General features: G+C 45.0%; 1 protein-coding gene across 2 annotated transcripts; it reads right to left on the bottom strand.

The window, feature by feature from the left end:
• LEPR (leptin receptor) lies at positions 1–27147 on the bottom strand. 2 transcript variants are annotated; one of them, XM_008500940.2, is made up of 19 exons: positions 27034–27147; positions 26184–26242; positions 24468–24764; positions 23859–23976; positions 17613–17818; positions 15859–16004; positions 15077–15221; positions 13417–13713; positions 13095–13212; positions 10121–10320; positions 8806–8951; positions 8391–8547; positions 8220–8302; positions 7533–7749; positions 6267–6449; positions 5625–5720; positions 5031–5133; positions 4297–4372; positions 1–1908 (listed from the first exon to the last, which is right to left on the bottom strand). In XM_008500940.2, exons 2-19 carry the CDS (start codon positions 26221–26223, stop codon positions 1111–1113), a joined length of 3426 nt encoding a protein of 1141 aa, XP_008499162.2. In that variant the 5' UTR covers positions 26224–26242; positions 27034–27147; the 3' UTR covers positions 1–1110. The 2 variants fall into 2 exon arrangements, with proteins under 2 accessions (XP_008499162.2, XP_030310967.1); XM_030455107.1 differs by lacking the exons at positions 23859–23976; positions 24468–24764; positions 26184–26242; positions 27034–27147 and having other exon boundaries at positions 13570–13713; positions 17613–17779.

The following is a 27147-nucleotide window of genomic DNA, read 5'->3' as shown; positions in this document are numbered from 1 at the left end:
GTGACATGTAAAAGGAACAGTGACACATCTGATGAGTTTTCTTAGAGAAATGAGCTGTGCACCTCTAACAGTGTATTTAAATTAAAGTCTTTTTAAAGAAATGTGGCCAATTTTATCTGTGCTTGCAGATATAATTTCTGTACAGCCTTTAGAGGTCCTCTGTACTTCAAAATAAGGGCTAAACAAACAAGCTGACCTGAAGCTGAGGGGGAAAAAAAATAATAATGTTGAGAAAAGAAAGTGGTGAGTGACCCCAGCTTTTCATTTCCCCTCCCAAAGGCAGTGATGCCCAGAGGAGTGTCCAGAGCTGAAACTGGAGAGCAGGCAGAGGCAGCAGATGGTGGATTCAGAATATGCTGATTTTGGCTTTATACAAGAGTGCAGAAAAGGTGAAGAGCAGGACTGAGTGTCCATTCCACACAGATAAATGCCAGACTGAGGGCTGGCTTGGGGAAATATTTATTGAATAAACTCATCCAGCTGTGTCCTGCCCTTCTCTCTGGGCCTGGACCTGGGTTTACCTGAACCAACAGAAACCTCAGGACTGGGAAAGGGGTGTTGAGGCTGCTTCATTAAATTAAGGGACTAAATTGCTTGATTCCCCAGTAATTATACTTAAAATCTTTTTTTGCAGAGGGGATCAGCTCGTATTGGCAGCCTTTCCCATAGGTGTTTTCTCTGTGGTTTTGCTCTGGCCCTGAGGAACACCCCAGGATTGGGGGGACAGGGAGGGAGGACTGTTTGGGCTCCATCTGAGTGTCCACCAACTTCCCCTGAGGGAAGAGATTCCTTTGGGAACAGAGCATTCCTCAAGCATTCCCCAGGCTGCAGCCACTCTCCTGCCACCCACATCCCAGGGGATGAACTCCCACATTTCCCCATCTTCCCAGGAAAGCCTCAGCTGATCATTCCCCTGGGCAATGGTGCCCCTGCCCTCACAGACTTGCAGGAGGAGGACTCTGGATGGCAGAATTTCTTCCGACTAAAATCCCAGCACTCAAATCCAGACCCAGTTTCCCAGCTTCAAACCAGGGGAGAAGTCAGGAGAGGGAAAACCAGGGGGGATGCATCACCCCCCACCCCCTCCCAGAACCACTGAAGGCAACCAAGTTATGGTGTGATGGCTCCTGAGTTCCTCTCCGTGGCCTCCTGCCCCTTGGGAGCAGTCACCTGGAACTGTGGCACGTAGGGCAGGGCAGCTTTGTCCCTCAGGGTGGTGAGCTGAGGGGGTGGGTGCTGAGGGAACCCCCCCTCTCTCAGCAGCTCAGCTGTGGGGAGCTGGCACGTCACCCCAGAACTCTCTGTCACAAAAATGTCACTTTCTCTACTGCCCAGGGAGGTGACCCCGAGGTAACAGGGGCTCTGCTCAGGGCTGCCTCCCCCAGGGAAAGCCTCCTCCTGGTCCCAAGGCTCAGAAAATCCCTCGGAAGAAGTAAGGGAAAGAGTTTTGCCAGGAGGATCAGGTAACAGGAGGAAAGTCCCATTTCCCACCTCCAAGATCCTGGAGAAGGTGGTGCCTGCCACCAAGGAGTCTTCAGCTGAGCAGCACCTCCCCAAGCAGCCTCTGGTGCCCAAGTTCTGCTCGTACAGCCCGCTCTGTCCCGAGTCACTGACAACAGAGGTGTACTTAACATCTGTCTGCCCTGCCACTTCTCCATGGATTTCCTCCTCCTGGGAGCTCTGGGAGAAGCTGCTGCTGTTGAAATGGCTGCTGGAGCAAGCAGAGTCATGTTCAGAGTCTTGAGTTTTGGTCAGCAGTGAATCCATCACCAAAAACCCTCCCCTGTCCTCTTCTTCCCAGGCTTTAGTAAGGTGGATGTCTTCCAGCACTATTTCTGGTTCCAGAAGCAGGGGCTCAAAAGACTTTGCTGCAGGGTGCTTGATAAAAAGATGCTCCAAAGTTTCAGGCTGGAAGACAAGATAAGATTTTATTGTTCACCTAGGATTCAGCAGCTTTATTGCCCTACAGAGCTGCTGATTTTAAAACTTCCAGGCAAAACCCCCCCCCTAGTTTTAGTAAGAGTATTTTGTTGCAAATCCTCTGGAACACGTTTCCTCCTTGTGGCTGTCTGTAGGTGAAGGCTGAGGGACAAAAAAAGGAATGGAGGAACTGTTGGTGCTGCAGGAGCTCTGTGCTCCTACCCCAGGGGTTTCAGCTGAAAGGGAAGCAGCTGAATGGTCCCTTTGTTTCAACATGGAAAAATCATGGAAAACACACACCAGGGCTTTGCAAGACAAAGGTTTTACACCCTTGGGTGTCCTCAGCTTTTGATTGGGATTGGATAAAGAGCAAACTTCATCATTACAGGTCAAGTAAAGCCCCTTTCCCTGCTAGGATTGGGTTATTTAGGGTCAAATTCAGCCTTTCTTTCAGTTGTATTTTTCCAGCGTTCCCAGCTGCTGTTTGAACTGCAAGAAGAGAAGCACAGATTTAACTTGGAGGAATGGGGGCTTTCCATGGAAAACACAGACAAGCAACAAACTGACATCACCACCAGGGCTGCTGCAAAAGGAAAATGCACTCCCCAAACCCATCTATTTCCTAGTGAATTCACAACAAAACAAACGGATAAAAACAGATCTTGTGTGTATCAGGAAACCATACTTTTACAGCAGGAGAGCTGCCAGAACAACCAGGAATATGTCAAAATACTTGGACTAGGCTGCAGTTAGAGAAGGGAGCACATCTTGGGCTGCTGCTTCAGTCCCCAGGCCTGCTCCCTGCTGACAAGCAGGTTTCTAACTGCTCTGGAACCTGCCCCATCACCTCCCCTCACACCCAAACCAATCTCCACCCTGGAATCCCTCCTGCTCTTCCAAATCAGGTCACTAATTGCATTTATTAATGGCATTTTCAAGTGGGAGATGGATATTAGGGGGAGGCTGTCAACCCAAACCCCACGTTTCCTCTTGATGCACCTGTCCTCCTCCAGCTGGAGAGGAGAGGGTTTAGATCCCTTCCTGATGTTTTTTTGCTCCCTTCACCCCATTCCAACTCTCTGCTCTTCCAAATGCATGTGGGTACCTCAGCAAACACAGGGATCCTGTTGCCTGCAAAGATTAAAATGCATCCCAGCCAAAGGCAGGTTTGTGGCTTGGCAAAGCCACCATCTGCCACCTGCAGCACATCACTTATTAAAACCCAACAGACCTTTAATCACAAACAATGCACAACCCAGAGCCCTGGGGAAATGCAAACCTCCAGAGCACCAGCAATGGCAGAGGAAGCTGGGTGAGCAGCACTCAGTTTTCACAGCCATGGTATAACTGGGGCACAAAGTGTGGGGAGCAACAGGCAAAGCAGCTCCAGAAAACTCCAGAGAAGTCCCAGGTCCCCAGCTCCCAAACTCTGCTGAGCAGACAGTTCCAAAGAACCCAGGCATCTCTGCAGTGTATTCTGCTCTCCTGTCCACTCCAGGTTTTGAGTTGGGTTTGTCTTGTAAGCAACAGACTAAAAGCAGAGCTGTAAGTCTGAAGCAGCTCCGAGTCAAAATCACTTTGCACTGGAGTTGCTGATCACAGATAGATCAAAATATGCTCTTGGCCAAGATCTGCCATGGCCAGAGCTTGACTTTTGCAGGTACACTTAATTTTACACCTTGCAAATAACCCCATGGAGGCAGAAGGGGAATTCAGAGAGGTATGAGTTTGTAATGGGGCACTTGTGAGGGCTTTGTGGATTTTTGACAGAGCTACTTTCAGGCTTTATGTTTAAACAATTCAGCAGTGTGTTAGTATCTGTACTTCCTCTCTTCTGAATATTAATTAAAAAATCTCTTAACAGCCTGGTAGCTGGCCCTGTGGTTCAGCAGGCAGCAACCACCATTAGACTTCCAAGGATGCCCAGTCTCTGTTAAAATGAAATAAAAGAAAAAATGAGGGGAAAAAAACCCCTTCACTGGGAATGCAAGCTAAAGACCTAAAATATCATAGAATCAGAGGATGATTTGGGCTGGGAGGGACCTCTAAAGCTCACCCAGTCCCAGCCCTGCAGTGTCAGGGACACCCTCACCCAGCTCAGGGTGCTCAGAGCCTCCTCAAGCCTCACCTTGAACATCTCCAGGGATGAGGCCTCAACCCCTCCCTGGAAACCTGTTCAAAAATCTTCTGCCACCAGACAGATGCTTTTCCTTTCAGAAGGAAGGAGCCTGAATTGAGGTTGTCCTGATAATTACACACTGCCAAACTCTGGGACAATGAGAAACTTGGCTGGTGCAAAGTGGCTCCATCTGTATCACCACCTCAGCAACCAGACCCATGGGGTGGGGGAAGCAGCATCAGCAGGGCAACACACACCTTCTGGAAATTAACACCTTGAGCCCAGGAGCAGTTCTTGGGGTTTGGAACATCTTCCCAAAACAGCTTCTTCATCCTGAAACAGTAGGGAAAGTCTGGAGTTGGTACTATTGGTACATTCTGCACTGCTGTCACTCACCTCTGGAAAAAGAAACTCAGCAATTTTATCCAACCAGAGCACTCTGACAACAAAACCATCACCAGAAATGCTACAGCTGGCCAAAACTGAACTGCAAAGATAAGGAAGTGACACAGCAGGTGGCTGATATTGCACAATATCAAAGGTACAGGCAGACAGTGCTGAACATCACCCCAACCCACCTGCCACAACACCCAGAGGGATTTCTTTCAGTTGGCTTCTCTGCGGCCTTAGTTTGTGGTGACAAATAAATATGGGACAAACTCAGAGCCCAGGACACTCCTCAACTTGCCCGGAAAGCACTCTGCAGAATTCAGGAGCAGGTAGGACACACTGAGGTGATGCTTCCCTCTGAAAATGAAGGTGATCTGAAGGGAACAGGGCCTGACTTCCACCCAGAAACAAACCTGTGCACTCCAGACACTTTAATTCTTGGTATCCCACCCAGTCCCCTGCCTCTCACAACATGCATCAAAGAGATGAGAAAAACCACTCCCAGCTTTCCCCAGCAGCTCAGCAGGCAGGCACCAATCTAAGCACCACCACCTTCTCCTGAAGACCTTCTGGGTCTTTTCTCTGCCAGTGGAGAACTCACCTCTGGTGTGAAGCCATCACCACTGCCAGGAACAAAACTGAGCTTGAGATGACTATTGGCAGAACCATGTAGAGGCTGGCATTATCCTCCTTTTCATAGCCCCCTGGGAAATCAAAGGAATTTGGATGATAATGCAGTAAAATGATTTGTGAGCAGGCAGTCTGCACCAGGGAAATAACAAACAGCAGAAACAACAGCTTAAACACAAAAAAACCACCTCAATAAGGTTTTACTGCACATCAAACCTTTACCTTGAGGACAAAGAGACAAAAAGGAATTAATTTAAACCCTGAGGTGACCTCTCTGTCCCTCTGGGAGGTGCCCACTGCTCCCTTGGTTTGAAATGAAGTCAGAGCATGTGAAATAAAACTCCACAGCTGGAGAATGAAGGATCTCAGCCAGGTGTATGGGAACTCAGGTCCCTCACTCAAATAAATCCACAAAGCTTCCAAGTGACAGCCAGTGAAGTCCTGATCAGTCTTTATAGTACAATTACTTCCTTACTGACACCTTTTCCTGAGAAGAAGGCTTCTCCTGCTACTTTTATGACCTCCTGTTCCATGAACACCATGGAGAAAGATCCTGTAACATCACCTCTGGTAAACTGATCCGTTGCTCTGGGTCTGCCAACTCCTCCTGCAAACACAGGGTAGAGGCTGAACTGGTACTTCTCAATCAGGATAAAGTGATCTGCAGAGAGGAAACCAGAGTTCTGAATCCACACTGCAATCCTGCCTTTCATCAGTTGCCTCCACAGAGGCTCTGAGTTCAGACCAGCCCAGGGAGGGGAATAATGAAAGCCATCTCTTATAGATACACTCTTTAGTAGCAGATGATTAAAACTGTTAATCTATCCTGGATAATCTGGCATTATTATGTCATGGAATTAACACCTTTACAGAGCTCAGATAAAAACATTTTTCTAAGGTTAAAGCCACCATGCACAGGGAATGCAGGCATTAAATTTGATAATTATTCCAGAACCAATATGATTGTGTTACTACAAAACTAACACCCTCCTCAGCTTCAGTCTTGCCTAATCTGATTATTAATGCAGCAGTCAGTCCTCTAGTCAGTCCTCTAATGATAATGACCTCTAACTGCTCCTGACCATAAAAACCATCAGAAACAGAGAGAGGGGGGAAAAAAAAAAGGAATCTGAGAGCTCAGTCCTGCTGCATTTTTATTGCCCCATAACAATCAATATCTGGGTCTTGTTCCCCAGGGCACACTCACCATGAAGATAATACTTCCTCCTGTTTGGAGGAACTCGCACCCACTTCATCTCCTCTTCTTTGTTGAGGTTCTTCCACTCAATAACAAAAGATTTTATCACGTGGATTGGAGGGGAAAGTGTCCAAACCAGAACCACACAGGTGCTGTTCACGGGGTACACGCTGAGTGACTGCACAGCCTCCACTGAGAGGAGAGGGAGAAAACAGCCCTGAATTACAGGAGCTCAGAGCTGGGCAAGCAGGGGGAGTGTTCCAGGCACACAGATGACTCCTACAGCTCCAGCACTTCAGAATTTCCTTGGTTTCATTATTATCTTCTGCATCTGATCCTTAGCTCACACCAGCAAACCTCTTTTGCTCTGAGCCAGCAAAGCTTGGTCTGTTCCAACTCTTCCCAACACTCAAGTTTCTCACCAGACATCAAGACAAATACCCTATTCTCACCTGTGCCTCCTCAGTTATCACCCCTTGGCCACAAGGTGATCAAACCCAGCTGGACTGGTAACATTTAGCTGGGAAAGCAGACACTGAGAGCCCCCCAGCTCAGCCCTGCTCCATCCGAGTCACAGACCAAAGCCACAGTCCAGGTGGATAAATGCTTCCCCATTAGAGCTGCTCCCAACCACAGGGTTTCACAGAACTTTATCCATACAAATCCCTCTAAAATTTCATTCCAGCAGTAAAGTTCTAGGAACAGGCTGCAGTGCTGTTGCCCCCAGCCTGTGTTTGCACATCAACCTTCTGCAGCTGAAGGGTTCAGGAGAAAAAGCCTTTATTTGACTAACAAAGCAGAGTGGGGCCAAATCAATGAGGATGGAAGGGAAGGGAAGCCAAACCTCCAAAACTATGCACTCTGGCAGCCCACCAGGTGAGCAGCCAGGGAAACAAGCCCATAGTTCAGTTTGGAAACAACAAAACATTCCCTGGGAGGAATGCTGGCTGCTCCCAAGGCAAAGCAGATGAAAGTGCAGCCCTATGGTTAAGGTTTTATTTTCCTTTGATTAATCACTTTCTGTTCTGTCAGAGGAAGGAAGGCAGCCCACTGAAAGACAACTCTTTTCCCAACCCAGAGATCGTGAAGATTGCCATGGGATGGAAATTTCATCTTTCAAACAGCTCTGCTGGTGAGATCCAGAATCTGTTTCCATTAGAGAAGGGAATGTAGTGGCATAAAACATTTTTTTATTCTACCCAAGGGGATTTTATTACAAAGAAAGCATCACAAGGACTCCCAGCATTTCCCACAGCTCAGAACTGGTGGTCTTACCTCTGCTCATTTGCTGGGACAGAGTTAAATTATAATTCACTGAAGAAACTCCAATGGAATTCATGGCCAGCAGTGTCACAGTGTGTGTGTGCTCAGTCCAAGGGAAGGAGAAGGTGGTGCCATTCCCAACGTATTCTGACCACGTGGTGTTCCTTGATGTCTGATGTTTTACCATGTACTGCCTCACACTGCACAAGGAGTGGTTCTCCATCAGTGGCTGCAGAAAAAATTGGCATTAATTAATGTCCCAGTCTTTGATTTCAAAAGCAAACAGTATTTGGGCAGAAGGTGCTGTTCCAATTTGAAAAAAAAGGGACCCAGTGCTGCAGATTGACCACTGCCCTCTCACCAAAGGCAATTTAGGATCAGAGAATGGATTAGGGTGGAAGGAACCTTAGAGATCATCTGCTCCATGGTCAGGGACACCTCCCCCAGCCCAGGGTGCTCCAAGCCCCATCCAACCTTCAACACTGCCAGGGATGGGGCAGCCACAGCTTCTGGGGGCCACCAGGGTCCCACCCCCCTCACAGCAATTAATTTCTTCTTAAGATCTCCTCTCAGCCTCCTCTCTTTCCTTGTCCTGCCCAAGTCTGCCTCCTCGGGCAGCTTCTCACCCTCCCTTTTTGGGGTGTTGGTTGGATCCCAGTTTGGGTTGTTGGTTTGGATCCACAGTGTGACTGCTCTCACCTTCCAGAGCAGTGTAACATTCTTCTGCCTCCTTGCCCCATCTTCAGGAATAATTCTCCAAAATTCAGGGCCCTGCAAGGGAGCTGCAAAATCACAGAGGTTGGAAGGAACAGTGTCACACCCCAGCCTGGGACTGGGCAGCCCATGCATGTGCTCAGCAAGCCCACCTACCTTTGATATCCCTTACAAGGGTGTAGGCTGGGCTGCTCCAGTTGCTCCAGTAACCCGACCCGTCCAGCGCCCTGCACCGGATCTGAACAATGTACTGGACACAAAGTTTCTGAACTGTGATCACAGCTGAACTCGGTGCCTTTACAACTTCATGAAGCTGTCACATTCAGAGTGAGAACAAAAAATCTGTTAAAAGTCATCTGTTAGGAGTCAAAACTGCTGAAAATTCATCTGGCCTAATGGAAGTGGCCTGACGAGTTAATCTTTCTAATCCTGGCTCACTGCATGCCACAAAGTCCACAAAAAAAAAAAAAAAAAAAAAAGGCAGCTAAAAAGCTAAATGACAACACTGCAAAGCTTCAATTCTCAATCCAGCTTAAGGAAAAAAAAAAAAAAAAGAAAAAGAAGACAATACCTGCCATGCCATTTCTCCCCTGTTGACAGCAAAGCGGATCTGGAACCTCAGCTCGTTTGTGAACACTGGGTCTGTCCAGCTCACATTCAGCAGCCCAACATTCCTGGTGAGCTCAGCTTGAAGGTTGGAGGGAGGAAGTGGCTTCACTAGAGAAATTGGAAGGAAACAAAACCCATGACTGTGATGTCTGCACTGACATTTCTGATCAAACCCAACCAGGGTGGTTTGCATTCTTCTGTCCTCAGCCTGGCAGGTACCACGCTGGGGCCTCTGCTCCTTCCAGGAAAGCTGCACCAGAGTGCAAAAATAATTCACCAGGCTGGCTGGCCCAGAAAAAAGCCTTGCTGACCCAGAAAGGCAAGGTTTGTCTGATGGGAAGTTCATTTCTACTTTTCACCACAGAAAACCTGAAGTTGAAATGGCAAACTCCAAGTTTCTTACACAAGGAATGGGGTGCAGCACCACAGCAGGAAGAAGTGGCAGCACTGGCCCAGAAAGGGAGGTGCTGGTGACAGAGGTTGTGCAAGGATTCATGGAAATATTATGTGAACATTTTATTTTACTCATAGGAAATTCCACCAGAACTGGGCCTCTCCAGCAGACTGAACACAAATGTCACAAACCCCTAGATTGTTAGCACAGCAAAGGTAGGAAAAAAAACCCCCAAAACTCGTTTTTTTGGACCAACCCAGTAGTGAGTGAGGAGAAAACAACAACAAAAAAATAAACTTGAAATTCTGGGTGAGGCTAGAATGAGAATGTTTTGTTTTGCTGTGATACAGAGCACCTCTGTACTCAAAGCAGTGACTTGAATAAAGCAGACTTGTAAAGTTCTGCTACATTTCCTCCCTGGGCAGCACAGAATAAAGTCACTGCCTTTCCCCAAAGTGAGAGGCCCCAGGATTTTGTGGAATATTTTACTGAGTTAGTAATGAGTACAGTGCTACACTTTAGCAAAATATAAACTTTAGAGTTAAATAAAGACTTGAGAACTGTAGATAACCAGGAGAGGCTGCCTTTTTACCCAGAATACGTGGGGTTTCTGCAGATGCCTTTGCAAAACACCCAGGAGGATAAACATGCAGAACTGGATGTTGCATTTTAGAGGCATCAGCTGCAGCTACAATCTGCTCCTATGCCAAGCAAAATGTATGGAAATAACACTTAATCCAATGCCTTTTAGGAGACAAAGCTCTTATATTTTCATGTTCTTTAGTTGATTAAAAATGCTATGAAGAAGTACTTTACCTACACCATCTAAGGAATGAAATCCAAGGTCACAAGTGAAGAAAGATGTGCAGGAATCTTCACCTACCCACATCTGCTGGAACCACACAAGTTGGTGAGGATTCAAGTGTTCCTAGTAAGTGCTTAAACTCTATCCACATGGTATATCCAGATAAAAGAAAAAAAGGCTGAAAAGTGCACTCATAAGAATGATTCTTCAGCAAATGGCATTCTTTCACCTCTGATTTTGGAGAGGTACTTGGAAAGTCAGCACAATAAATTCTGCTCCTTGAAAGAGAGAAGAAAAAAAAAAGCCCAACCACATTCCATTAATACATGGCAACTACCAGCTCCTCAGGGCATCAGTCAAAGAGAATTCTGAAGGCAATTAAAGCAAATACTGTCACTGGGACCATCTGGGGTTTTCTGATTATTATTTGGACAGATCTTGAACTTGACTTTGCACTAAATGGATAAATAACACTCCTCAAAGCTTTGGCTCTTAGCCTGAAAAAAAAAAAAGCAGGACGTGAAGGCTCTTCCCAGAGCAAAAATCTTTTGATAAGATATTAATGACAAGAAGAAATAGGTATGACAAGAGCAGGCACCTGCAGATCCTCATAAATCACCTGTCTTGAGTGGTTTGTATGAGCAAGAAAAAGAGCAGGGCACAACTCTGGCCAAGAATTCATTCCAGCCAAGAATATGACTTTCAAAACACCAGCTGGCATCCAGGGAAAAGCTGCCACGTGGATCCACTGGGCAGTGAGGTCTCCAGAAGATGGAAATCCCATAAATATACTGATTTTGAGGGGGGTTATTACAGTCCCACAGCATCAGATCTGGCAACAGGAGAGAGGAGAGCTGGGCTGTGGTTAAAATAGCACTGCACATCTTATCAGTGATGGGAAGTTTTCAGACTCCTCTGAATTCCTCCTCAGCTCGTGCCCTGGTGGTGGCAGTGGGCAGGCAGAGGGTGTTGGTTCTCCAAGCCAACCACAAAAATTACACTTAGCTGAATCCCCCCCTTTCCATCCCTCCTTTTCCTGTCAGCTCAGCCCATGCTGATTCATCTGGTGCCTCAGGTTTGCAGGTTTCATGTTCTCACCTTCCTGCAGGGTGATCACTTCTGTGCTGTTTCTCTTGGCAGAGCAGGGGGTAGCAACAACCCAAGCCAAACAAAACACCCCCAGCACAGCCCATTGCACCACGGGGCTGCAGAGCCTTGGGTTTCATCCCCCAACTCTGATTGCATCAGGCACTAAGAAAAATAATCCTGTGCTCCTGGAACACTGCTGGGGCTGGTGACCACAACTAACACATCTAACTCCCAGCTTGCCTCCTGGGGACAGGACTAGGTCTGAGCAAGTATGAGCAACTGCAGAGTAGTTGTGGTGCCTCTTACAATGAAAAGCTCTGATCATTTCTCTTGGTTTCAAGCTTGGAAACATTCCAGCTCTCTTCATATTTTTGTTCCCAACATGCAACAGAATGTTATGCAAACAGCACTGGTGTTTTCCTAACTAAAAAGGTTTTTTTCATGCCTGACACCTCAGCTTTTTTCATCCCCCGTGATTTGATTCTTTATATTTTTTTTTTTTTCCTCTTTCAGATCTTCATGCTAGCAAGCAAACAAAGAACCAAACAAATCACAATAAATAGTGGCATCTGGGAAGCATTTCCAGATGTATTTATGTCTCTGATCTAGCAGGAGCACTGTAATAAATGTACAGATTATCACTTCCTACTAGAAAATAACTTTTTTAGCTAAACCTGGAGAGTGAAAAAGTGGGAATTAAAAAAAAAAACCACGGCAAGAGCAGCATGGTTTTTATTTCAACCTCCTTGCCCAGCACTACATTTATTCTATTCCTCCTTGTGAAGGCAGCTGGAACAAAACCCACCTCAGCAGCCAGCTAGGCACTGACCCTGCCCTAAAAGCCTCCACTTGAAATCTCCAGCATTCCATTTATTTAGTCCACAAAATCCTGAGGAAGAGATACCCAGGTTCTAGGATGGTTCCAAGCTTCAGTCCAAGAGAAGAGACAGCCCAGATTTCCAAAGGATTAGGGGCTGATTTAAGCTTGTGTGCCCCAATTCCTGCACATCAAGTCCAGCAGGGCAGTAAAACTGAAGATTTTTTTCTCAGGTAGGGTTGTCTGTCTTGTTTCTTTAATATTTCAGTGACTCAAAGGGATTTTTTTAGTTTTAAGGTAAAACAATACTGTGACAGGAAGTATTTGGGCAGAGAGATGAAGGTAAGGATGATAAGACCACCAATGTAATACTCAGATTTGTATTTTGTTGTGTTTGTTGTGTTGTGTTTGCTCTGCACCACACCCCAGGTCTCCTGCCTACAAACCAGACAAAATTAAACCAGCTACCTGAAAACAAGCTAGGCCAAAACTAGGATTGCTCCAGCTGCCAAAGATGTTACCTCCCCAAAGCAATATTCCCTTTATGAACTAAGATTTGATTCTCTCTTTACAAGCAAGATTATTTTTTTTTTCCAGATGGAGTGAATTCAATTCCCTCTCTGTATTTTTATCTGTCTGTAAACAGGAAAACAAAGAAAAAAAGATAGAGAACTTTAGAAAAATCAAATCTTGACTGGAGACCTCAAAATGCAGGGTTAAATTCAAAGACAAATGAAGGTGCCTGAGGATTCTGCCCCAGTGGAGATCTGAAAATCTCCAAGGACAGAGACCCTACAGCCTCCCTGGGCCACTGCTCCAGTGCTCACTGTGAATGGGGTTTGGGTTTTTTGTATTTCTTTATAATTTGTAGGTACAAGCAACTGGGAGAGTAGTTTTTATAACTGATACAAGCAAACAAAGCTCTTTTGTATCTACAGGTTTTACAAATGCTGAAACCCAGGGTAAACAGAAGCCATGTTACACACTTGGGTGTCTGTGGCCCCCTTTCTGCACATGTAGGTACAAACTGGAGTTCTGATTGGGAAAAAAAAGTCCAGCTTAGAGAAAAGGATTCCAACTCTTCAGAATTCTTTGCTAAGCATTTCCAGAGCAACACTTTGCAAGCATAAACAGAGCTGTACCTACCTGTAGTACCTTAACTGCAAGGAACTCCCCAGGAGCAGAGTGTCTGGGTTTGCAGCCCATCTGCAAGTCATTTTAGTCAAGTACCCATCTGTCTCACAGGTGATGCTGATATTCATATCTAATCAAAACACATTGAAGGTTTATTAATAAAGATGCACTGACTTAGAAAAAAAACCAACAAAACAACAAACCCAAACCAACAAGTTGCATTACAGCTCAAAAGTGCTCAACAAAAGCAAACTGGAGTTCAAAACGGAAACATTCTGACCTTGCTATTAAAAAAAGCACCAAAATGATAATTCAAAATCATCTGGGATCTTACCTACTACATATAATTCAGCGTATCTAGGATGACATTCCCTATTTTGATGACAACAGTACAATGCCTTATAGCAGAAACTTCCTCTAGGTTTGGTTGCTTTCAAGTTGAAAAGAGTAACTTTGCTTACGCGATCGTTCACAAGGGAATACTGACTGGCTGGGATTTCTGCTGCTAAATTCAGCCACCAGACAATCTCCTGGGATGCTACAAGCTTGGTTTTGTTTTGATAGATGCAATAAAAGGAAATGTTAGAACCAACGCTGGCCAGGACCTTGGGAGGGAAGTAGAGGACTCCAGCTGCCAAGAGAGAACAAAAAAAAAATCCATATAGACAAAAGAATCCATCGATGGGAATAAAGGTATTGGTATCAAGTTGTGTTTATCAATTTCCTGCTTCTTAATTACTGTTAACAAACACAGGGGAGAGGCAGAAATGAGCCTTGGACTCATGTCTCCCTCCCTAGGTGATGTTTGCCAGCTCTGATAAAAACAATCCCTAATGCCCCCAGGCAAAGAGGAATGAAATGAGCTGAAACTCCCAGGAGGGCAGAGGGAAAGCAGGGAACCACACCAACTCCTGTCCATTAAACCTGGGGAAACTAGGTTTACCCTGCTGCTCTGCACTTGGCTCCTTTTTTAAGCCATCAGGTCAGTTTATTTAAATGCTGCAATGAGAGGGTTGCTGCCTCTAACTCATCTCACAAACCCCACAAAGTTTTAAATCATGAAATTGTCCTCTTAGAAAATCCAAGTAAGAGAAGAGTGATGTTTGGGTTTCTGAAGAAAAGGGATCTCCCCCTTTGAACCCTGCAAGGAAGTGGAAATCCTGTCAGCTGGAGCTTTAGTGTAACTCTGGGACACAGGTTTGGAGTGAATCACTGTTCAGGGGAAAAGGAAAAACTACTCTTTCCTTCCAAAAAAATCCAAAAAAAGCCTCTCTTTCCTTCATTTCCTACACTCTGACCATTAATAAAGAGCCATTCCCATCTATCATTTCAGCAGGAGCTATCAGAGACCTCATCAAAGCAGAAAGGCTCTTTAGTCAGTTCCAGGGGAGCTCTTGGTGTGTGCAGCATGTCAGGAACTCACCCTGCCTGGGGAGTAAATGGATCAGACTCTCTAAGATTAGATACTTAACACTAAAGCCACCAGCTGAGTGGGGCTGTAACACAGTTAATGAGTGGGGCTCAGCATTAATTAATTAAAGTTTTTAAGGCCAGGCTGGACAGGGCTCTGAGCAACCTGAACTGGTGGGAGGGAGGTGTCCCTGCCCATGGCAGGGGGTTGGAACTGTTTGAGCTTAAAGGTCCCTTCCAACCCTGAAAATTCTATGATTAGACACCTAGATGGATGATGGCAAATCTACAAAGCCCAATCTGTGCCTTTTGACCTCAGGAGGTGTGATGGAGCTGATGGTCTGCTCACATTGATCCAGAATTTCCTTTACTGCAAGTCTTGCACAAAAGGAAAGAGCAGAACCTCAGGCAAAGCCATGCAGAAGGAGAAGCAGAAGGAGAAAGAACCTCCAGGGGAGTTTTCAGCCCCACTGCACCTCCCCAGCTAACACCTTCTCTCAAGTACTCCATAAAATTAAAAAAAAAAGGGAAATCTCATCCATCCCACAATAGTTCCTGCACAGAGGGGACTTCCCAGGACCTACCTCCCAAGCTGAGGTTATAGGGTGTGCTCCAGTCACTCCAGAACCCTGGACCATTGCCATTCCTGCATCGTACTTCAAGTAGGGATGAGGAACCAAGGAGTGCACTGTCCATGGCCAGGGAGCTTTCCACAGCACCCCAAACCATCTGTTGGGTTATCAGAAGCTGTTACTGTTGTACAATGAAAGAGGGGAAAGAAAGAGACAGGAGGAACCAAAAGCAATAGTCTAGAGTTCAGTTTTCAGGTAGGAAGTTGGGGGAGAAAAAAAAGCTTTCATTCTTTAAATTTACTGTAAATCTGAATATGGTGGAAAATGTGTTATTTTCTGTGTTCATTATGGCCTCCTAATTAACAGGGGCTTTTTATTCCAGAGCCAGCTGTGTGGTTGCAACATGAAGAGCAATTCACTAAGAGAAGCTATAAATATTAAACATTTTTCATGGAATTCTGGGGTTGCTGCAAGGAGACAGCTTGACCTTTCAGATTTCACAGAATCCAGCATTTCATCCAAAAGCAGGAGGGGTTTGTAAAGCCCAAGAGGAGATGGATCTTTCCTCACTGCAGTGGCTCTCCTCAAATCCAACTCCAACCCTTTGTTCTTGGGGTTCAAGAGCAAGTGTGAAACCACAGGTGTCAAACAGGGTGAAACCACTGAGAGCAGCAGAGCAGCAGCACAGCTCAACCCACCAGAGCCACAGGACAAGGAGGCTGGGTGGTAAAAAAGGTTCTGGGAAGAGCCCCAGCCACCTGGACTGGAAACCAAAATGAGCAGAGCTGACTCACCTGCCAGCCAGTTTGACCTGAAGCTCCTGAGATCTTCACTTCATACTGAAGGGGGTATGGCACCAGCACAGGGTCAGACCAGCAGAGCTTCACTTGGCCTTCCTCTGTCATTTCTAGGTGCAGGTTCAGAGGAGGTTCAGGCTTTGCTGCAGGCAAATTAATTGCCACGTTAATTGTTTACCACTAACCCTGCTGGTTTTTTGCTCCATCAGAAATATCTCCCATGCTTTCTCTTCTAAGTCAGTTCTCAAGAGCTGCTCTCCAGCCAGTGGATGATAAGAGCGATGTTGTGTAAGAGCACTGGCACTGTCACACAGTTATTTATCAGCACAAGCTGTCCCACCCAATAGTAAGTTTAAAACAAGATGAATTTCTTGCCTTGGGCCATGATTCTCCCCAGTACCCAACCAGTAACTTCCATGTGGGCTTTATGCTGTCTTACCCCACGATTTTGCTAACCTGGGAGAGCAGGAGGCTGGGAAAGGCTCATTCATGGGCTCTCAATTTAAGCAGCATTAGGATGTCAGCAAAAATTCCTTTCCCATGAGGGTGGTGGAACAATGGAAGAGGTTTCCCAGGGAGGGGGTTGAGGCCTCATCCCTGGAGATGTTCAAGGTGAGGCTTTAGGAGGCTCTGAGCACCCTGATCTGGGTGAGGGTGTCCCTGACACTGCAGGGCTTGGACTGGGTGAGCTTTAGAGGTCCCTCCCAACCCAAATCATTCCCTGATTCTACTAAAATCTCACTCAGTTTCCCAAAACCCTGTTCTTATTTTCAGTATAAATTCACTGCACCCACTCAGATCTGATTTCACTGTTACAGATGCACTATCTCAAAACAACTCTCTTTATGCAGACCAGCAGGAGGTGATTTACAAGCTTAGCTTTTTAACTTCTCCATCCCAATTTCCCATTTCTGTGACTCTTGCAGCACAAATCACTGTGTCTGTTCTACTGATACCCTCTAACAGCAAGTAAAACTCTAATTCCTTACACAAGTATTCAAAGCTTTGCTTTCAAAATAATTCTTAATTAAGCTAAATCTTGGCAGAGCAAGTACTAATATTATGCATTTTTAAAATGTGTTTCACTAAGCAGAAGAAACCACGTGATTTTTAAATACTGGCAGATGCAGCTCTGAATTTGTAATTTTTTTTCCCCTGTAGCATAATTAAAAAGCAGCAAGATGAAAAATGCAACCTCTCAGCTTCAAAACGAGCCCACCCAGAGACTTTTAACTTATTCTGGCTGCAAAGCTCATCACTTAGGAAGAAGTTTCTAAAGCTTCTATTTTGTTCCCCCCCAGCTGACAGAGTCCCTGCCCTTTTGGAATCTGCCAAGCTGTGCAATAGCTGTGCACAGGGGACAGCAGCACAGCTCAAATTCATCATCTCAGTGCAATTTGAACTTCATAAATAGAGAGAAAGATTTCCCAGACTTGAAAAATGCTGGTACTGCATGTGTAAGGAGGAACACATCAAGGCAACTGAGTTACTTGAGAAGAGGGGTGGGGTTTTTTTGCTAAGTTACTTTAGGAACAAGGGTTTTGGGGTTTTTTTCCCTCACTTTTTAAGTCTTCAGCTCCATTAGACAGGGAAACCCCAGCACTGCCCCAGGCTCAAGCACAGGGAGCTCCTGATTAGAAATGGAAGCTCAGCTTTGCTCAGGATGGTTTTGTACCTTCCCCAGGAAAGGGATCCAACTGCTGTGCTCCCCTAAAAAGAAACCAAACCTTTAAAATCCAGGTCCTGCTCACCTATGTCTATGGGCTTGACTGACATCAAGGGTGACCACAGAGGTGTCCCACCAATTGTCACCTTCAGCCACATGATGTAGGTGTAGTTGAGGCTCAGGGAAGGCACAGAGCACCCACAGGCAGCAGGGTCACTGCAGTCACACTCAGCAGCCAGGACTGTCCCCTCCAGGGAGCTCGTGGAGACATCTCCCAGCCCCAGCTCTGACCTGCAAGGGGAAAAACAAACCAGAAACCAAAAAAAAAAAACAAAACACCACTTGTATGTCTTCCTAGACTCTGTTTCAGTAGAGGTTTGTTTACCTGGATAAAGTTTATTTAAAAAAAAAAAAAGAGAGAGATGTTAAAAAGGCAGAAAGTCAAATAATTCATAGAATAATTGGGTTGGAAGGGAGCTTAAAGATCAAGATCCAACCCCCTGCATGGGCAGGGACACCTCCCACCAGCCCAGGGTGCAGAAGGCTCCATCCAACCTGGATTTCAACATTTCCAGGGATGGGGCATCAACAACCTCCCTGTGCAACCTATTCCAGAGTCTTACTACCCTCACAGTGAAGAATTTTTTCCTAATATCTAACCTAAATCTCCCCTCTTGCAGTTTAAAGCCATCACCCCTTGTCCTGTCACTGTTTCTGGTGAAAAGCCCCTCCCCAGCTTCCCAGAAATTGCTTTTCCTTCCCTGCTTCTCCCTTTTAAAATGCTTTGCAAGCACAGTAATTAATGTGATGCCATGAAAAGCCTTCCTAAGGTCTGGATTTAACACAAATGTGTAACAACACCAGTTGAGACCTGTACTTCACTCTGCTGTCCACCCTCTGATGGTGACTACAACCAGATGCTGGTTGTGCACACAAAGCTGCTGTACCTTGCAGGGGACTCATGGGCATAATCCTGAGCAGCTGAATCTGAATATTTCCTAATATGATCTCAAGGAAAGAAATCACCAAGCAGCCACTGATCCAAGCAGTTGTGCAATGTGTCTCCTGGTGCTAGCAAATGTTGGAAAGAATCCTGCTGAGGTGCAGACCATCACAATTAGGTTTTCACTCTTAAAATACACACAAAGCTTCCCTGTGAGAGAGAAAGCAGCAGAGCTGTACAGCTTCCCATGAACACATCAGCCCACAGACGCTTTCTGGAGCAATCCTCATACACATGAAGCCTCTTTATACATGTTTTCAATCTTCATCAGCTTCTTTCTGATACTCATTTACAAAATGCAGACTGCACAAGTGGGCACGAGGCTGCTTGCAAACTGCAGTTCCCAAAGGATTCTTTATCTTTATTTCTGTTTCACAGGTATTGAATTTAACACCATGAATACTTCTTGGCTAAACTTCTCACTGCAACAAAGCCAAGGAAAATCTTGACACTTAAACCACCCTGGATCCTTTCCTGCTTTTGAAATTTCATCCGTACAAAAAGAAAAAAAAACCCAAAAAATAACAAACCCAAACACAACAACTTAACATTTTGAATTGTTCAGTGTGATTTTGGCAATATTTCTGTACAGTAAGGGTTTTGTTTTATCATTTCAGAGAAAGAAACTGAAGTTCATAGAATAAGAACCTTTCTGGAAGGTTTCAAACAGCTTTGTAGTTGGTATGACTCAGTGTAGCACTTGAATTTAGGGAGAGCAGAGAACTCTACCCTAGAGGAGAAGAAAGGACAAGGTTTGCTGCTTTTTTGTTTGTTTTCAGTCATTTTGGGACCTCGAGCAGAGGGGAAATGGGCAGGACTCCCTGATCCTGCTGCCATAATCTGCCCAGATTTATAACAAAAAGGTAAAACACTAAGAAAGAGCTCAGAAGCAAACTAAGGGCATGAAACCTCTGCTGAGCAGGACTGCAAGGGAAGCCCCTATGGAAAACCCTTGGATCAGGGCTCCCCTCACCTCCTCATTCAGTGAGCAGCACAGACATCAGGCACCCACCTTGGTTTCAGGATACTTTCTGAAGTATTCACCAGGATTTTCAATAATTATACCCTCACAGCACCTGTCCTCTGCAGTCAGGATGCCCTAAGCTATGGGAATTCATATCAATGGCATTTCCATTTCACAGTGCTGCAGTCAAGTCAATGCTGACATTCCTAAAGATGTTTTTACCAGGATCCATTGACTTTAAGACATGAAAATTATGAAAGTTTCTGCTGCTGGTAGCTGGCAGACACAGAGATTTTTAAATTACTTGGAACATTTTTGTTTTTATAGTTGTGGCTCCATTTCTTTCTCCTGAATTTCCCTTCAAAGACTTCGTAGAATTTTCTTTTAAGTTTCCCTGCCTTCTCTTGTTGCTCAAAGTTTTTATTAGTCTCAAAACCCCACAATCAATCCATAAGAATGTGGCCTTTCATCAAACTGTACCTTTAATCTGATTTCTCTGGACAGCAGTTACCACTGCACCACCAGTTACCACTGCACCACCCCCCTCATCTTCCTCCCAATCATTCAAAATAATTATTTCCATTTTTCACTGTCCAGCTGACCTTATTTGCACCCAGAGGACCACTTGTGTACAGAGGAAAAAACAATGTTAGGGGCGTTGTGCCAGGTCTTCCACCCCTTGTGACAGAATTTTTTGCTTCTATTTTGCTTCCCTTCCAGCCCTGCAGGAAACCAGAGCAAAGCAAGGGGAAAGACCAAGGGATGTTATCAGAGGAGAGGTCTGCTCCTGGTGGGAAAATAACCATATCCTAAAAAATATCTGCACTCCCACAAACTGGTAAGACACAGGGACTCCCAAAACTGAGGAGAAGATGCTGGAGGACAGGATCAGGAGAGGCCCCACACCAGTTTATTCCAAATTTCCAAGCCTGGGCCCTGATTACAAGCAAAACCCCAGAAAGACAAAGTGGTTTTGGAGGAGTGTGACAGCCTGGGACTGCAGGAGGAATCTGTCAGCTCCAGATGGATCCAGCCACAGGATAACCACTGTTCCTGAGCTGTAGGTACAGACTTCAGAGGAGCTTAAGGCTTGTAAAGCTCTCACAAGGCTCAGGAGGGGTCAGTGTCTTCATCCAGTAAAGCAAGAGGAGAGATTTAGGGAAAACCTAAAGCACCAAGCTATTAAAACCTGGAGTTTTCCATCAGCACACCAAGAGGAGCTGTAAATCCTGGTTCCACAAGCACTTGACACCACGCAAGGGTAACCAGGTCCAACCAGACCCAAAGTGTGGTGGAGGGAAAGACAGAGGGCTTACAAAATCAGTGAGCACATCCTATTTCCCCACTTAGTTTTATAGTGCTGGGCACTGGAACTGGAGAGATTTTTCTTGGCACAGATAAGTAAGCAAAAAGCAGCTAGGTACTAAGCAGAGGAACTTCTGTGAAGGGACTATCAGGGCCCACCTCTGAGATTAGGCAGGAAAATAATGAACTGGCCTCAAGTTTTAATGCCTGGCAGAGCAGGGAGGGACAATATGCAAAAGCAATGTGACCTTAAGATGGAAAAATGGGACTAAAACAAAAGAGACTGCAGAAGAGAGGGGGAAAAACACATATCCTGCATGCTCTGAACCCCAGAAGTAACTAACATTGCAACAAGGGCACGTGTCCAAGGTTTGCTTTTCTTTTCCACTCCAAACACTGCACTGGTGAGCTATGGACAGGTAGATCTGTCAGTCCACACCTTAACACCTCCTAAATGTTTTGTATTTTGGTGCAGGACTCAAGCTACTTCAGAGGTGGTGCTAATTATACTAAATTAATCTTGGTGAACTTTTAGACTTCAGATTAGACCCTGCAGGATGTCTTTATTGAGTTTCAACCCATTTCTTGCAGCTCAAGCACTGAAAAGTCCAAGGTCAAATCACTGAAAATCCAAGGTGAAAACTGGTTGAGGAAGAAATCCATGGCCTTCTGGTATGCCTCTGATTTCAGGAAAGGGACAGCATCACATTTAGGCAGCTGTGTCACCACTGTAACCCTGCTTTCAATATTTTATCTATATATTTTGTGTTTGTGCAGGTGCTGCTTTGATGAGGAACTGACTGGCTGGGGCTCTAGGGATTTTTAGTCATGATATCTCAATGTATTTGATATATTGTAGCTGTAGGATGGTATTTGAACAGGCTGCCCTGTTTAACTGTAGAACATCTGATGGGTGGCTGGCTGGTGAGAGGATAAGTCTCTAATAAAAGGTTAATGCTCTCCAGCTGAAAAAGGCTCAATGTGTAACTGATGCCCTCAACTCAGCCACCAGCCTTGAGGCAAACTGCATGATTTATCCTTAAAAACATAGTTCCCAAACCAGAGGAGAGCCTCAGAGGTGCTTCAGATTGGTCAGAAGCATGAGCACACCCTATACATCCCCAGCTGCTGGAAGGGCAAATGATAATCAGTGCTCAAAGTGACACTGGGAGCATTCATCTGTGTCACTGGGAGAGGATCCCCAAGGCAAAGTGATTTCAGCTCATGTAATTAACCACCAGGGCTTCCAGCATTCCTAGAAGACATGCAACTGGAAAGATCAGTCACTTCTGGTAGACAGTTATGGCTAATTTGTCTAATTAATTTTCAGGATGATCTGTCTCCTCCCACAGACATGCTGCTAGGGAAGGTAAAAGCCCTCTCACCACCCCAGCTCCAGCCTCTTGCAGGCTGCTGTCAGAGCAGAAAAACCACAGAAAAAAAGACTGCTGCTTTGGGCAGAAAAACCACATCTTCTGTTCAAAGCCACGTGGTGTCAGTTACAAGCAGGCAAACTGTGGCTGTGTAAAAGAAAAGGATGCTGAAAAAAATTTAAATTAAAAGCTGTTGAGGACCTGGGCTTTTTTGTAGTAGATTCTTCTGGGTCATTATTTTTATAAGCTGCCTCTCCTATATGTGAGAAGTCTGGCTTCATCTCCAGACTCCCAGGGAGTAACACATGCCAGGAATGCATATTTTTAAAACTGGGAATGTTTTCAAGGTACTTTGGCTCATGTGAATAAATGTCAAGGTATCAGCAAGCCAGCAGGGAAAGCTGTCACCTCACCAAGATCTGAAATGCTCTGCTAGCTGCTACCCCAGAACAGGGTTCAGACATTTCTAAAAGAAAAGAAAAAAAAAAAAGAATATGAAATTTGAGGAGTGCAACAAGTTCCCCAGCACCAGGGACTGCACTGCCTCTCACCTCTGCAGCTCAAACTGATCAAACACAGAAATACCACCAGGACTCCAGTGAGTCCAGAGAGCCTCCTGTCACAAACTGCATGACAATCCCTGAATTCCCTCCATAATAATTCCAAGAACCTCTTCATCCCAGCTGGGACTCCAATCTGTTGTTCCACGAATGTCAGGAGTAAAAAAATTAAATAAATTCAAGGTAGAGATTACTCCAGTGGGATTATGGGGCAAAGCTTTTTCCACTGCAGCTGAGATGGGATGGAAGAGAGGCCAAGTCAGACCTACTTCTCCCCCAAACACACGTGTAAGGGTATTCCAGAAATCAGAGGGATGAGGAACACTGGAAGCAGGAATCCACACAAAATCTGATTTCAGCTTTCAAGTCTTATCTCAACTAACCAACCATACTCATTGCCAGCTCACACACTTCCTCTCTAGCCTGGCTGCAGGGATGATTTGTGACAAGTGATACCTGGCTTTTCAAGCAGAACTCATCACCTGCAAATTCAGCTAACTCAACAACTTGTGTTTAGCCTGTTTCCTTAGGAAATGAGCTCTGGGTATTTGTGCCATTCCTGTCAGTAATTCAGAAAGAACAGAGTGGGTTTGCAAGTGGAATCAAATAGATTTATTTTTTTTATGATCAAATCAGACAGGTCTCATGCACAAGACCTATCCAGCCCATGACCATCTCTCAGCATTCCAGAGGGTATTTACCACAGTGACACCACTGGGTGCCTCCCAGAGGCACAGAGGTGACCAGAGCAGCACTTGGCATTGGGTTAGCTGCCAATCACATAATTAATTCAAGAGAGAGAATGCTCAAAAGCATAAAAAAGGCAGAAAGGAGATAGCAGCTTTAAAATGAAGTGATTGTAAAAGCCAAGATGGTTTAGCAAGTCCACACTGGTTTCATTAAAGTGTTTTAAGAACCATGGAAAGGCCAGAGGAGAGAGGCTCTGCTCTAACCACCTCTCATCCAAAGGCAGAAGCATAAACTTCCCATCTTACCCTCAATCCCTTTTAGATAAGCCACAGGTACACAACTAATCACCTGTTGGCAGAGCTAACTGTGAGCCTGGTGTTTCAGAAAGTGCTTTTTAAGATTTTTAAGAGTGACAAATTTAAGAGTCTGGACTTACACAGCATAAAAAAGATGAACCTTCAAGTCAGCTCCCAGCTGCACCCTCACAAACCGCAGGCTGCAGACCAAGAGCTCCAGCTTGCCTTGAATCCAACATTCAAGGTTCCAACTTGAACCTAAAACCAAAGGAAGGGATTAGACATTTCTCAACTACACTAAAACCAACAAAAACAACTCCAGAGCCAGGATAAAATCCCCTCACGCAGAGAGGACAAGTCACAGATATTCATGAAGGTGAGGCTGGACCCCAAGTTTAGAGCCCACATCCACAAAAATATTTTAAATATTTCTCTTGGTGCCTTAACACCTCTGAAGCTGTGGGCTCACATCCTGACAGTCAGTGCTACATATTTCATTCAGCCTTCCCCTGGAAAGGCAGCCAACAATTTTATTTTTTTTTCCCTTTGGATCTATGCTCCACAATTCCTTTCACCTTTCCACCTCAGACTTGTGTGAGGGAGGAATTTACCATACTCTGTTCTCTGCTTTGGATAAAAACAAACACCCAGTAGCAACACCCACCCACCCACCCATCCCCCAGACAACAAACCCCAACCATCATTTTTTTAAAGAAATAACTTCACACACCCTTGGGTGGAAAACCTACCTGTTTCCTGAGAGGCTGAGATGCTTTCAGAGGGAATGAACTTCCTTGCCTGCATGGTTGTGCTGTACAAAGAACAATCAATGTTGCCATCACTCCAAAGGCAGCACAGAAAGCTTTCTGCATTTATCAGGAAGGGAGGCTTGGGTTTGGGTGCTCTCCTCAAACCAGACCAACTCTTTACAACTCCAGAGGAGAAAGGACTCAAAAATGTCTCATTCAGCTGCATCCAGGGTAAGGTAAAGTTCCTGGGAGGAATCTGATGGACCATACAGTGGGCAACTGCCATGTGGAGAAAATCTGCAAATAAAAAGGCAAGGATATTGGAAATAAAAGTTCATATTGCTTGGCAGTGAAAGGAGGGTGGCTGATGTTACACAGAAACACATTTATTCCATAAAAATCAGGTTATTGCCAGGGGCTGTTCTCTGAGTTGCAGACAGAATCCCCCCTTCCCCAAAGCCACTGCACCCAAAGTTTTGTTTCCTCAGCCTCTTCAAACAGGTTGAGCTCAATACTCTGTGGGAAGCATCTCTGAGGTAAAGCAGCTTATATTAACTCAAAATATACTTATATTACAATTATATACAATATAACACTTATATTAACTCAAAATACAGTGACTCCTAAACCCAAGCCCACCCAGTACAGAGGTCTGAGTCTCATCTCCCCCTGCAGTGCTGGGAAAGTTGCAATCCAGCTCCTTTCCTGGAGAAAAAAATAATTCCACTGTAAATATAACACAGAGTCACACTGTAACTGCTAAATACCAAAGGACAGTACTACAGGAATATACAACCAGCTGTAACTACACAACCCCAGGGAAATCTGGGAAAAGAGATGTAGGAAAAGAAAAACCTTCCCCTGCAGACTTAAGATTCTTCAAAATAAAATTGCTCTGACCACATCTGTAGCTCTTCTTGGCAAGTCCTTGTTTGAATGATGGTAACAGTGATTCTGAGAATGATAAGGTTTGGAAATAGCTGACTGTCAAAAACTGCAGGGATTTTTAAGATTAAAGCTCAGGTGGCAGAAAGGCACCTGGGTCATCTGGGCACTTTAGCTGCTCTCTCAGCAATGGCACACATATTTTCAAGCAGTTCATTAGGTGGAAATTAACTCATGTTCTACATCTTGCAATAGCTAAAACAACAGTCTTGAAATAGTTCTTGTTTTAATCAAAAAACTGAAAGGCTGTCCCTGCAGAGCACATGCCAGTATTGTTCCAGATGTTTCCAATTAGCAAGCCAGTTCATTATACCCAACATTTGCAGCTAATTGGGCACCCTTTAACAGCACTGTGCCCCTGAAAGCAGGACTGTCAGCTACCTAAGAAAGCAGAACTCACCCCAAAGTGTCACTGAACCAAACAGAAACCTCACACTTCTAATGAAATTGGGCTTATTTTCCCTCAGCACTTGGACCTGGGAGGATAACAAAACAAAAATTGCTCATGAACCCTTACAAAATGTTAACTTGGGCATTTATCTGGATGTGTCTCAACTCACCACACACTTCCTACTGATGTTTCCTGATAAGGCACATGGGCAGCACCTTGAGAGTGTCAACACTTTAATTCTGCACAACATCAGGTCCTCTAGTTGAACACTGAGATACTAACCCAGCAGCATGACTGTAACCACCACTGGAAAGCAGAAATGGTGATTACTCTCCATTCTGCATCATTTCCAAACTCTTTTTTTTTTTTTAGTGACTTACCCAATAGCACAAACAAGGTCAGAATGAGTTGCCAAGACATCCTGGTTTGTAGAGCTGACCTGAAAAGCATACAGAAAATTACCTGGGAGCTGAAAATTATCAGCCTATTATTTTGTTAGGGCTTCATTTTGGTTCACTTCAGTTAATTTGATTCCCACACCTTGACTTTTATCCCGTAGCCACATAAATGCTGCTAAAACCCAAATAAGAAGCATTTTTATAGTTTTCAAAAAGCTCAGTGGAGGATATCAAAGGAAAACAGGTAGTGCCTAGAGCTCTGTATATATATATATACACATATATACATATATATATATGTATGTATATATACACACACATATATACAGTGCCTGGAGCTCTCTCTTTTCCCCATCCTCCCCAAAACACCCAAAAGCTGGTAGTTAATGGGAAACAGGAACATAATACCACAAGCATACAAACTGTCCCTGACTTTTGCAAGCCCTCTGCTACAGCTGTTTTTAAGTTTTAAAAGAGCTCCACAGAGCCTAAAAACATTTTGGTAAAAATGCCCACACACAGCATCTTCAGGCCTGCTCTTTAAGGGTGCTGAGAGCTTTCCAGTCCTCTTGGTTTTGGCCAGGTTCTTTGCCAGCCCTCCTGGGCATGGAATTCCATGGCATTTGTTTGTTGTTTCATTTATTAGTAAATATTATTTTTTTTAAAAAGAGTTCAGAGTACATGGACCATAGAAAACAGCAAGGAAGATGACTGGCACTGAATAATCATGCTTCCTAATATTAAAGCTTTAACCAGGGCAACCCAAGCTCTGTGTATCCCCAACAAGCACAGCAGAAGCAGCAGCAGAGCTGATGGAGCCTCTGCAACTCACCAGCAAACCAGCCCAAACTCTGGAGAGCTTCTCAGACTGTACAATGCCTCTTGGCTGTACTGAAACTGCTCCTTTCCACCAGGATGGAGAGCAGGGGACTCAGGGGAACCACAC

This window comes from Calypte anna, chromosome 8 (genome assembly GCF_003957555.1).
Source record: "Calypte anna isolate BGI_N300 chromosome 8, bCalAnn1_v1.p, whole genome shotgun sequence".
NCBI lineage: Eukaryota > Metazoa > Chordata > Aves > Apodiformes > Trochilidae > Calypte > Calypte anna.
Note: the sequence above shows the minus strand (reverse complement) of the source record. Positions and strands in the feature narration are given on the sequence as shown.